Source organism: Typopeltis vanoorti, chromosome 15 (assembly GCF_054136105.1).
Source record: "Typopeltis vanoorti isolate ZY-2024b chromosome 15, IOZ_Tvanoo_1.0, whole genome shotgun sequence".
Classification (NCBI taxonomy): Eukaryota; Metazoa; Arthropoda; class Arachnida; order Uropygi; family Thelyphonidae; genus Typopeltis; species Typopeltis vanoorti.
In genome coordinates this window covers 89,910,746-89,923,728 of record NC_143563.1, presented here as the reverse complement: position 1 = coordinate 89,923,728, position 12,983 = coordinate 89,910,746, and the positions used below count along the sequence as shown (strand labels likewise).

At 35.9% G+C, this 12,983-nt stretch overlaps 1 protein-coding gene across 1 annotated transcript in view; it reads right to left on the bottom strand.

Moving 5' to 3' along the window:
- The window catches only part of LOC150098964 (bromodomain adjacent to zinc finger domain protein 2B-like), a 632,705-nt gene that overhangs the window by 20,735 nt on the left and 598,987 nt on the right, over positions 1-12,983 (bottom strand). Inside the window, exon 34 of the mRNA XM_090405782.1 lies at positions 1,124-1,267. Coding sequence (XP_090261908.1) covers positions 1,124-1,267 — 144 coding nt within the window. The remainder of the gene's footprint in view (positions 1-1,123; positions 1,268-12,983) is intronic.

The window sequence follows — 12,983 nt, the reverse complement described above, 5'->3', positions numbered from 1 at the left end:
CCTTATGTGGACATAATTCCCCTACTATCATCAGCAGCACTCCCACTCCCTTCTTGTCCTTTCTATCTTTGTGAAAAGTACTGTACCCATCCATTTCTATTAGTGTTAGAATATCATCTTCATTCAACCATGTTTCACTTATTCCAATGATTTTGGGGCAAATAAACTGAATCAGTGAAACCATTTCATCTCCCTTATTTTATATATTAAGTACTTGCAGATTGTACCATTAAAATCAAAAATTCTACAGCAGAATAGTTGTTTTACCTTATGGATAAAGAATCTTTCAAGCAGAAAATGAGCTGTTACCCACATAAACTTCATAACTTTTAATGAAACATCAAATTAAAGAAATACTGTATATCGTGCCATATTTCTGCAATTTACAGTTCAAAGAGAACAGTATCAATTTATGTTAGCTGTCCATTGGGTCTGTGTCCAATTAGGAAGCTGAGTTATTCATATCAGCTGTGTCAATTACTTTTATTCTCCCCTTAAACTGACTAATGTTTTCACTTATGTCTTGTCCTTTGTAACTGGAAGTCACCCACAATCAAGTTACCAATGGCTGAAGTTATTTTCTTTTGCTATTTCCCATGATTTCCTTTCTTGTTTCCAGCAATTACCTTCATTCTGCTTCTCACAATTTTCTTCATTATATTTCCTGCCATTTCATTTATTTCATGCATGGAGTGTGTGTGTGTGGGGGGGGGTCAACAATTTCCCTAAATTAACACAGCTAACCTTATGCTATAACAACTATTTCTCTAGTTCCTAGGGATTTGCTACAGGGAACCTCTATTCAATCTTGTCTTCATATATTTTTAACACCCACCCACACCGTATGAATATTGCAAATGTTATTCTTAAAGAGTTAATATAACTTGAAATGGACAGGAAAAGTTTATAAATGCATTGCCCATAAAGAATAACTGAAACTTTTATCTTAAATGCTTTAAATATAAAAACAGTAGGATAAAAAAAGTGACAATAACTAGGAATAATATTATGAACCTAGCATAACTATATGCATTACAACATGTCTTATAAACATTTCATGAGCATAAGCAAAAGTATAAAAATAAAGTATGAAGAAAAAAATCAGTTAATAATAAATACTCACATCCCACATTCCAGCTTGCTCTGGACTGTACTGAGATCCATAGGTTTTTTAATGACTTTGCGATAAGTTGGAAACTGTTTAGTGTTAACAGGTAACAGGAATGGCCATGCATCTTCATGCTTTCCAATATCTTCAAGCAACATGCTTTTAAGTAGACAATCAATGTGAGTTTTGCATGTGTATATTCACATACTAAAAATATTGCAATAATTCAAAAATGTTATCTAGTACATATTAGTTCAAACTTTTAAAGGTACTTAATAAATTTATAAAATAACATTAAAACCTAATAGATTCTTTTTTATGTTGATACTTCCATACTTTTCATGAGTCAGAAGCCAGGAAAAGAAATACAGTACTGCAAATATAAATTTATATATATAAAATCAAGAAATTTAATCTTTAATTTAAAATACAGATTAAATTTCACGATTAGGAATAAGTTTTAGCTTTAGCAGTAGAAATTTCATTGTGCAGCAAGTTTGAACGATCCACATCCTACTAATTGGTAGGATGTGGATCCCATGGAAAATCCATTCAGGGAAAAGCCTGAATGGATTTTCCAGATTTACTGAAATTGAATGTGGAAAAGTTTTAAGATTTTGTTTCTTGAGAAGGGTTTTCAAATTTTTAACCCTTAGAGGATTCTGAGATTATGATGATAATGTACAATAAATGATGGATTTCTGGAATTACTCACAATTATCTTATTCATTATAAAGATTTTTAGTGACCAACCAGCAAGATGAGCGTGGGTTTGAATTCTACTGTGGACAAGGAAGTTTTCAAATGTAGGTGGTAGCTGAATTGCATGGCCTAGTGTCTTGAAAAATATTCTACACGTGATCTCTAGAGCAAGGTTTCTGGATTATCTAATCTCTTATGCTCAACCACGGTACTAATATACTATAGGTTACAGCCTTTTGTGGTTGGGATTCACATTAATAATAATGGCTATATTTTAAGTTAGTATTCGGATACATAAGTATCCAAATTCCAAAATGACCCCTCTCTCCTCATTTTACAAAAGAGCACTTCTTATAGAAGGAACTTTGAACTATGGATTTAAAATTATTTATGAAGAAAAGAAAAAAGCAGACAAACATCATATATATAAATCAGAAATTTGAGAAGGATTAAAGGTTTTAAATGGGTGTCATACTACTAGTAAGAAAGGTTAGTAGTGGTGTCACACTCACCCTGGATGATACAACTTGCACATGCTCTCTGTTCTGTATACATACACAACAATGATATCTGGTACAATAAATACAAAATTTATCTCCAGCCTCTTATGGCATATTTAATGCATCACATTGATGGCTTCCTCAGCATCCAAAAAACTAGGGATTTTCTTCTGCTGAAGATGCTATTTTACAGCTACTCAACTACTAACTTCATGCAATTCCCAAATTCAGCCATTCTTGGAATGCCTCATGTTTGAGGTGTTCATAACACCTCCATAATTCTTGTTGCTATCCAGAAGAGAGCACTTTGGTTCATAGATGATCCCTCTGTCTCAGAGATATACTGTTTCAGCTCTATGGTTCTTCTACAGGTACTTCCATGGGTCACTACTCTAGGGAACTAGTAGCCTAGTCCTACAACTAGCAGAGGAATTATAATTGTTTCCCTTCTGGGGTCATTAAACCAACAGCAGCATCTGCCCAACATCCCTTTTGTGCAACTGCAACCATACCAAACCTGCTTCTCCTCTTTTATTTCATCTACCTCTGCCTTCTTGAAAAGCCTTTCTCATGAAGTATTCTCAAAAAAAAACTATGACCTGCAATTCTTCATGAATAATGCAAGTAAACTTTATCTCATTCAATACCTGCACCCCAAGCATGGCGCTGATGTGCTTCTAAGTCCTTTGACTGCTGGTGGGATTAATAAAGAACCTTACAGTTATTTATCATCCTGATTCTGAGTATATAGTCTGATACTGCTTCCTTCAAACATCATTTTACCATCATTTCTCATGTGTTGCTAACAACTTTCTCATCCAGTCTTATGGCATGGTACTGCTCCAAGCTAATCACAAGTTTTGTAATTCCACACATACCCTTTCTTATTGAAAATTCCGTGTCTGACAATAACCTAGATCTACTTGTCAAATACAATGGCACATCAAGTAACATTTAGCACCTTAAAGCACCTAAAGAAAATGCATGGATGTTTGTGATTGTCCATGAAAATACTAGTGGTGGGTGGTAGATGGCGTTGGTGTAGATGATGATCGTAGTTGGAGAATTGGGTGGAGAAAGAGTTGTAGAGTAGGTACCCTCCCTCGACAAGTCTTTGGACTCCCTGGAGGTGTCACATAATAATAATGAATAGCTTTAATGGAACATGTGCACCAGACATATTAAAGCAAGTCTTACAGCTTACATATGTAACTAAAATTATATAGAATTTATTCAAAAACTCCAATATACAGTATTTCATCCAAAGTTACATGGACATCTTGAGGAAGATGAACTTAACTACATTCAAAAGATGAATCAAAATGAGTCATGATCATGTTTATATTAGCTTGTATCTTGGTTGCAGCTGGAAAAACAAAATTGCCCAAACCTGAACCGATCAGATTATATGCCAACATTTAAGTTTTGGGAAGTGATCACTATGAATTGTTCATAATTTTTTTTTAATCTATGCAACTTACTACAATTGTTCCTTTGAACTCTAATAGTATAATATCATACATTTCAGTTGTGATCAAGACGTGCTAATGTCTTGATCACAGTTAATGGTCTATCTCCCTGATGTCCACATTTGATGAAATATATACTGGAGTTTTTGAATAAATTCTATATAATTTTTGTTAGGTTATGTGTGTAAGCCATGAAACTTACGTTAATATTAAATATCAAAATATACGCTGATGCAAAAAATGTGTCAAATTCTTGTATTCCTGCCAAACTCTACATTAAGGGATTTTAAGTTTTAATCAAGTTTAGTCTTACTAGAAAAAATATAAAAAATGCTATAATTAATGAATAATGCAAAATGTGACAGGTTTGTACCATAGGTATTATAATTTAAAAAATACATATACATTTAGGACAACAGATATCAATAGAACAAAATATCATGGACAAAATTAAAAGATGCACAATGCTTGAGTAAAAAGCATTTGGAAAATTAAATTCGATATTCAAAAGCCAACTATCATTATGCCTAAAAAGAAAAGTTTTTAACCAAATATATATTTCCTATATTGATATATGACCTTCCCATAGTGAAACATGGACAATAAATGCAAAGGAAATTCAAAAATTATGAACAATACAATTTAGTATGGAAACAAGTATGCTTGGTATCACAAGAGTGGATCACAAAATGCCTGTCTTAGTGGCAGCCATGCCTTTCGGTCTCTTGCCAAAGCAATTGGTTGCAACTTTTGCCCTACGCTACCCCCCCCCCCCCCCATCATACCCAGATGGCTCAATTGCAACATCACCCAAAGAAAAAACTAATCTCCTGGTTTCACACTTTGCCTCCAATGCACGCATAACTGACAATGGCAAATGCCTCCCAGTCATTCCAACTGCCCAACATACAATCCACTGTATCCTTTTGCCAGAAAGAGATCATAAACCTGTTGTCAAAATTAGACACAAAAAAAGCTCCTGGCCCTGATGGCATTCCTCCAATTGTTCAGAAGGTCTGTGCAGCAGAACTGATTGCTATCCTATGCCGTCTGTACATACTCTCTTACTTCACTGGTATATATCCCAAAGCCTGGAAATTGACCTATATTCAACCCATTCCTAAAAAGGGTGACAAATCACTGCATTTAATTACCGCCCTATCTCACTCACCTCAATCCTATCTAAAGTGATGGAGAAAACCATCAATTCTCAACTCCTACTGTACCTTGAAGGTGCCCAGCTATTAAGCGACCACCAGTATGGATTTCGTCGATGCTGATCAACAGGTGACCTGTTTCCATATATCACCCATCTCTGGACATATGCCATGGAAAAATTTGGCGAATCCCAAGTAGCTACACTTGATATCTCCAAAGCCTTTGATGGTCTAGCACAGGGGTCAACAACCTAACTTTTGGCTGAACAAAGTGCAGCTCTTTTATATTGAATTAAAAGGTATATAATTAATACAAACAACTAAATATTGTTTTTTGATATGGCCTGTTTGTAGCGCTAGATACTATGGCTGTGATGTGTGCTACGCATGAAATTTTATGATATGAACAACTGACAACTATGTTACATTTGAAATACCAAATGTTAACCCTGCCTAAGGTAACTAGTGCCACGGTTTTTAGATACATATGGATATTAACTGTTAAAATAAATATTCTGTTAGTTAACTTATTTATTATGGTACTAAACTGGTGTTTAATTTAGTGTCAGGTAATGTTATGCACAAATTAATTTTTATTGTTATTATGTTGAATTTGTGTTTTTACTTGCAGGTAAATTTGTGATAATACCCTTCCTGATATGAGTTCAAGAAAAAGAAAAATAATCAAAGAAAACAGAGGATAGAGAAATTTGCATCTATAGAAGTAAATGGAAATCCGCAATGTTTAATTTGCCATCTATGACTTCAAAATAACAAATAAAGTAATGTCGAACAACATTTTAGAGGAATACATTTAGACTTCAGTAAAAAATATCCTGAGGGTGATAACAGAAAAAAAGCTATTGAAGAATTACAAAAGAAAACATTGCTTCAGCGAAGAAATTTGTCAACTTGGACGAAATCTTCGTCAAATACCACTAAAGCAAGTTTTTTGTTATCCCTCGAAATAGCAAAAGCAGGAAAATCTTTTACTGATGGTGAATTTCTAAAAAATTGCATGTATAATATCTCTGAAATTCTATTTAAGGATATGAAAAATAAGGACGAGATACGTAAAAAATTTAAAGATTTACCTCTTTCGGCTAGAACTGTCAAGGAACAGATTGTAACAATTTCTGCAAAAGTTTCAAATATGCAAATTATGGATATTAATTCTGCCAATTTTATATCTATTGTGGTTGATAAATCAAATGATATTTCCGATATGGCACAATGCTGCGTGATGGTTAAATATATCACATCTTCCGGTATTTGAGAAGAACTTCTTGATTTGCTAACACTTAAAGGACACTACACTACAGGTCAAGATATTTCAGAAAACCTTCTAACAAGTTTACAGAATAAAAATAAAAATATTAATAATATAGTATGCATTGCGATCGATGTAGCGGCTTCTATGATTGCGAAAAATAAGGGGTTTGTTAAATTATTCTCCACTCATATCCCACATGGAGTTATTTCATTTCTTTGCATTTTGCATGAAGCAGCTTTAGTTCCAAATTCCTTGGGATTATTACCGCAACTAAAAAGAGTGATGGCTGTTGTTGTTGTGCCAATGATCAATTTTATCCAATTTCAGCCATTGAATCACAGACTTTTTTGACACTTTTTTAAAGATACTAGGAAGTCAACATAAAGATTTAGTGACATTTACATCTGTACGATGGTTATCAAGAGGAAAAGCATTAAAACGTTTTTTCAGTGCTTAAAAGAAGTATAGTTTCCTTAACTACTAAAAGTTATACCGTAAATCATGTGGAACGTCTCAGTAATCCTGAATGGATACAAAATTTTTGTTTTTTGTTTGATATGACAGAACATTTTAATAAGCTAAATTTGAAGTTGCAAGGGAAGGGAAACACAGCCTTACAATTACTAGAGGAAGTCCTTACCTTTGAACAGAAACCAAGAGTGTTTTTTGAAGATGTTACTGAAGAAAAATTTATATATTTCGAAAATCTAAAAAATTATAGATTGAATTTAAATCAAGAAAACGTTGATTGCAAAATATTCGCTGAAATCTTCTTCTTCTGCAGCTTCTCCCACTTAAGTGGGGTCATCACTGCTGATGATGAGTCTCCTCCACATCCTCCTGTCTTGGGCTGTCACCACATCCAAGTTCTTCATCCTCAAGTCCTCTTCTACCAGCTCCCTCCATCTCTTCTATGGCTGTCCACACTTCCTCCTTCCTTGCATATCCATCTGCATGACCCTTCTTCCCACATATTCGTCCCCCCCCTCATCACATAACCAAAGCATCCAAACCTTGCCTCCTGTATCTTCGCTCCTAAGGTCGTAACTTTCACTGTCCCCCCCACACACACAGTCATTTCTCCGACGATCCTTTCTGGTCACACCGCACATCCACCTAAGCATTCTCATCTCTGCTACTTCCATCCTGCTGATGTTATTTTTCCTCAGGGCCACAGTTTCTATAGCATACGTCATAGCTGGCCTCACTACTGTCCTATAGATTTTGCCTTTCAGATTGATTGGCACCCTATTATCGCATAACACTCCACCCATCTCCCTCCAGTTCCTCCAACCCGCTTGTATCCTGCATCCTACTTCCTTCTCAGCTGCTCCATCTTCTTCCACTGTTGAACCTAAGTATCTAAAGTCCCTTACCTTCCTGATGACATTTCCTTCCAGCTCCAGATCTGTCTCCTGGCCGCCGCCCACTGTGCAACACATATACTCTGTCTTACTTCTACTCAGTCTCATAACTCTCTCTTCCATTACTTTTCTCCGTCTTTCCAGTTTAGTTCCTGCTTCTTCTCTTGAATCTGCACACAGCAAGATGTCATCTGCATACAACATTGTCCAAGGCACGCGCATCTTCTTTCACCTCCTCTGTCACTACCTCCATCACAATATTAAACAGAAATGGACTTAATGCTGACCCTTGATGCAAGCCAACTGTTACATGAAAACTTTCTCTCTGTCCTAGACAGGTCCGAACACTTGTCTTCACATTTCTGTACATCTCCCGCACCTTCTTCTCTCTCAGACACCTCCACAGTTCTCTCTATCGTATGCTTTCTCCAGATCAATAAATGCCAGATGTAGCTCCCGTTGTTTCCTCTCGAAACTTTTCCATCATCTGCCGTAACCCAAAGATAGCATTTGTTGTTGATCTACCAGGCATGAAGCCAAATTGTTCCTTTGCAAACTCCACTTCCTTCCTCAATCTTCTATCAAGAACCCTTTCTAGGATTTTCATTATGTGGGACATCAACTTTATTCCTCTGTAATTTTTACAGTCTTGTGCAGCCCCTTTTACCCTTGTAGATGGGGACAAGAGTACTCTCCCTCCATTCCTCAGGTAGATTTTCCTGTTGGCAAACTTTCATTAACAGGTCCCACAACAGGTTAATTCCCTTTTCCCCCAGTGCCTTCCATGCCTCCACTGGAATCCTGTCTGGGCCCATTGATTTTCCATTCCTCATCCTCTTCATGGCCTCCATCACTTCCACTCTACTGATGTTCTGCACCATCCCCTCAGAAGGCTGCTCATCTTCTCTGTGAGTCCTTGCATTTTCCTCATTCAAAAGTCCCTCAAAGTATATTCTCTGTCTGTCTCTTATGTTCACATCCCTCCATAATACTCTTCCGTCAGCGTCTAAATATTCGCTGAAATGATTACTGTAATTTTACATTCATTTACAAGAAGATTTCAGGATTTTAAAAAACATCAAAATTAATAGATATTGAAGCTTTTCCCAGAATATCAATTGCAGAACTACAAATGGAGCTTCTGGAAATTCAAAATAAAATCATCTGGGTACAAAAACTCTAGGAAACGGTAGCACAAATTGAAGAAACACCACAGGAAATTATATTTAAACGTTGGAATTCTTTCCCAACTAATTATTCAAATGCCAGGCAACTTGCTTTTGGGGGTTTTGACTCTTTTCGGTCCAACGTACAATTGCGAATAATTTTTCTCTTCAATAAATTACTTTAAAAATATTGTATTTTCGTTTGGACTAATTTTTTTTGCAATACAAATTCAGACTTTTTTGCAATATTATACTTACTTGAACATGTTTTGTGATTAAAAAGTTAATCAAATTTAATGTTTTATTTTTTGAACATATAAAAAATTTATATGCAAACATAAAAGTGGTAATTGATATCTGGAAGTACTGAATTAAAAACAAATTTACCTAAGTCTGAACTAACTGCAACTTTGAGTCACCAGGAAAAATCGAACTGAAGTTGCGGCTCCCAAAATTTTGTTTTAATTAATATTTTTGGTGAAATGGCTCTTTGGTTCAAAAACGTTCCCTAACTCTGGTCTAGCACAAAGTCTTACTAAGTAAACTTCCATCATTTTGACTGTCTCAGGACTTCTGCAGATGGACTGCCAGCTTTCTGTCTGGATGTATACTATGTATGATGGTAGATGGCCCCCCTATCCTTCCTTCATCCAACTAATGCTGGGGTCCCACAAGGTGCAGTTCTCTCACCAACCCTCTTCCTTCTGTATATCAATGACCTACTCTTCAGTTGACCTCCAACCCAATACACAGTTTTGCAGATGACAGCACATTGCACTCTTCCCTTTCATTTGATAAATCTTACCCTACACAACTCACTTCAACCCACAGAACATCAACCACAACTTCCCTTAATATTATACAATGAAACCCATGGAGAATTCATGACTAAATAAACACATGTAATAACCACAGTAATAAGTTTTAATAAGTAAATATTTCATCCTAAGTATCTTAGGACATCATCAGTACACTTAATTCAAACTATGCTAGGAATATCATACAGTTAGGGCACATGATTACAATGGAATCCCAATATGTGTGCAGTAGTGTGTTATAAAATTAAATTAAAATATATCTGGAGGGAAAAAAAAAAAAAAAAAAACATTAAAATAAGATAACATATATAAAAATTATTTTACACAATTTTGTATGACAATTTCCCATACTTTAGGAATAGCAAGAACGTCATTACGGTTTAGATTTGGTCTGTGAAGTAGGGCTTGAGAACTTTCTTTATATAAACATTCATGTTTATATAAAGATCTATGTAGAAGTTTGGTTTTTTTCCCAATGGATCCTATGGTTTGGGTTTTCAACTCTGTGTTGAGCGAGGCCAGATTTCGACGGTCTGATAAGATGGATATGGTCTTGATGTTCCAAAATGCATTTATGGACAGATCTACCAGTACTGTCCATAATAAGACAGTTTACAGGAACATGGAACCTCGTACACACCAGGTAACATTAGAGGTGAGAGTTTGTCTTTAGGAGAAGGTAACAAGTTATAGATCTGGTTGATGGGTTTGTAGGTAGTAGCAAGATTGTATTTCTTCATAATTTTTGAAAGATGTTCGGAGATGCCTTTGACATAAGGTATGGGAATCCTATGGACTTGTTCTTGTCTAGGTTGATGTGTCAACTTCCCTTAATTCGGACCTCCAAGCCATCCTCCAATGGGACTCAGATAACCTCATCAACTTCAATGCAAGTAAAAACCCAGTTCTGACTTATTTCCCACAAAAAAGAACCATTTTCCCCCAGTATTATTTATGATAACACAAGATGAAATTTCTCTTCTCGGAATTATCTTGCCATCAGGCCTCTCCTGGCATAAACATATCACAATCACTGCATCCTCAGCTTCCAAAAACCTAGGCTTTCTCTTTCGCTCAAGACGTTACGTCACCTCAAAACAGCTATTAACCTTATACAATCATAAATCCACCCAGCTATCGAATACTGTTCTCACATTTGAAGTGGGGGCTGCTAAAAGCTCCCTCAAAATGCTTGATTCAATACAGAGGAGAGCAATTAGACTGATAAATGATCTTTCTCTTACCAACTCACTCCCCCCACTTTCACATAGACGTTTAGTCTCTGCAATTTGTATATTCTATAAATAATTCCATGAAAAATGTTCATCTGAAACAGCATCAATAATTCCCCCACTCTGTACTAAGCCCATTGAAACACGTACAGCCACTGCCCAGCATCCTTTCATAGTACACCTTGAAACCAACAGAACAAGTTTCTTTTCCTCCTCCTTCATCCCTGCTACTGCTGTACTGTGGAAGTCTTCCCCTGACGTATTTCCTAAGGAATACAATATACAAGCCTTTACATCGAATGTCAACAAGTTTCTCCTTTCCCATCCCAATATACGGTATATATATTCATATACGAATATATATATATTCGTATACGGTATATATAATACCGTATACGGTGTTAAAGTACTATAGGTTGACCAGCCAACCTCTCATATGTTGGCCCAACATTAAAAAAGCCTGGCATTTACCATATTTTCAAGATCTTAAAAAGACAGCTAGTCAGAGCAATAGTACCATAACTATTGGCCTAGATCCTTGCCTAGCTTTGGGATAACGATGACAGTTGACTTATTCCAAGAGTCCAGAAATTTTTTCCTCTGTAAATGTTCTGTTGTATAGTATGAGAAGGAGATCTACAGAAGACAATGGGAGGTATTTTATCATCTCATAATATATGTAATCAGTGCCTATTGTACCAGGATGAGACAGGAAAAGAGCTCTTTTGAATTCCTCTTTAACAAATGACTTGTACAGTTCTATCCTTTAGGTAGAAAAGATTAGGTGCTGTTTCCATAGTTGCCCTTTCAATATTAAAAAAAAAAAAAAAAACAGGAGAATATGAAACTGTTACTGAGATTCTGGCAAAGTTTTCTTCAAAGCATCTGCAACAGCTTTGGGATCAGCAAGAATACATCCATTATGTTCCAAGGTAGACAAACATGTTCTGTATCTACCTTCATCTTCTGGATTTTCTCCCAGACAGTTTTTGCACTGATTGTTTGATTAATTGATGATGTAAATTTAATCCAAAATTGTTTTTGACTCTGATGTCTCACATAACGTGCTTTGACCCAAGCATGTTTAAATGCTATTAAATTTGTTGTGGTAGGTTATCAACGAAATATATCCCATGCCCTCTCTCTTGATCTGTTTTGGATGCTTGACACTATGAGTTCCACCAAGGCTTTGGATAAAGTGGAAATTGGGATAATGTTTTCAAATGCTGCAGCTGCTATATGGACAATACAATACATATTTCACAATGCAGTGAAGTATATAACAATGCTGTTACATACTTCACTGCTTCGTTGATAGGTGTTTGGCTGACTGCTCCAGTATTAAATTTTGCAAGATGGGAAAATGTTTGCAGTCAGCCTGATCCATTTTCCACATGGGCATCCATATAGAACATTTTTCCTGTGAAGACATAGTGCTGATAAGAGGAAAATTATCACCTCCATATATGTTTTCTTTGATGTCCCATGTCAGCAATGGAAAAATGGCAGAGGAGCAGACTGTAAGATTGAATGCAGAATAAGAGTGTATAGGCATATGGAAGAAAGTATTTACTCAGTCATTAATAAGGGAGAAGTCATGGCTGTTGAGCATTTGCTCAATGATACAATCTCATCTATTCATGTTGGCACTATCCTGCAGTCCATTAAAGTCACCCACTAGGAGTATGGGCCAAGGCAGTTGCATTATGACATTTTCGAGTTCCGTATCATTCAATTCAGAACCCAGTGGTAAATATATTGAGCATACTGTGATAAGAAACCCAAGAGATAGTCAAATTGCTACTGTATCCATAGCAGTATTAAGCTGTACATGATGGAAAGAAGTGCGACTGCCCACGAGGATAGTTACTTCACTATGAGCAGGACCATCTTCAGTTCTGTCCTCACACACGAGTACTATTTCTGAAAGTAAGGTCCTCAATGGGTTTTAAATATGCTTTCTTTCTATGCAGATAGAAACAAAAAGATTGGATATTCTGACGAAATCCATTATAGCTGTGAGACTAATGGTTAATGCTTTCCTTCCATGATGGGACTCTCTGGACTTCAATGAGATACCTGTGATATAATAATAATATTCAACTAGACTATTATTTATTACCATATAATTTAACACAAATTTATTCCTGACATGTTTTGCTGTTCTTATGTTCCATGCAAAGAGTATATATCA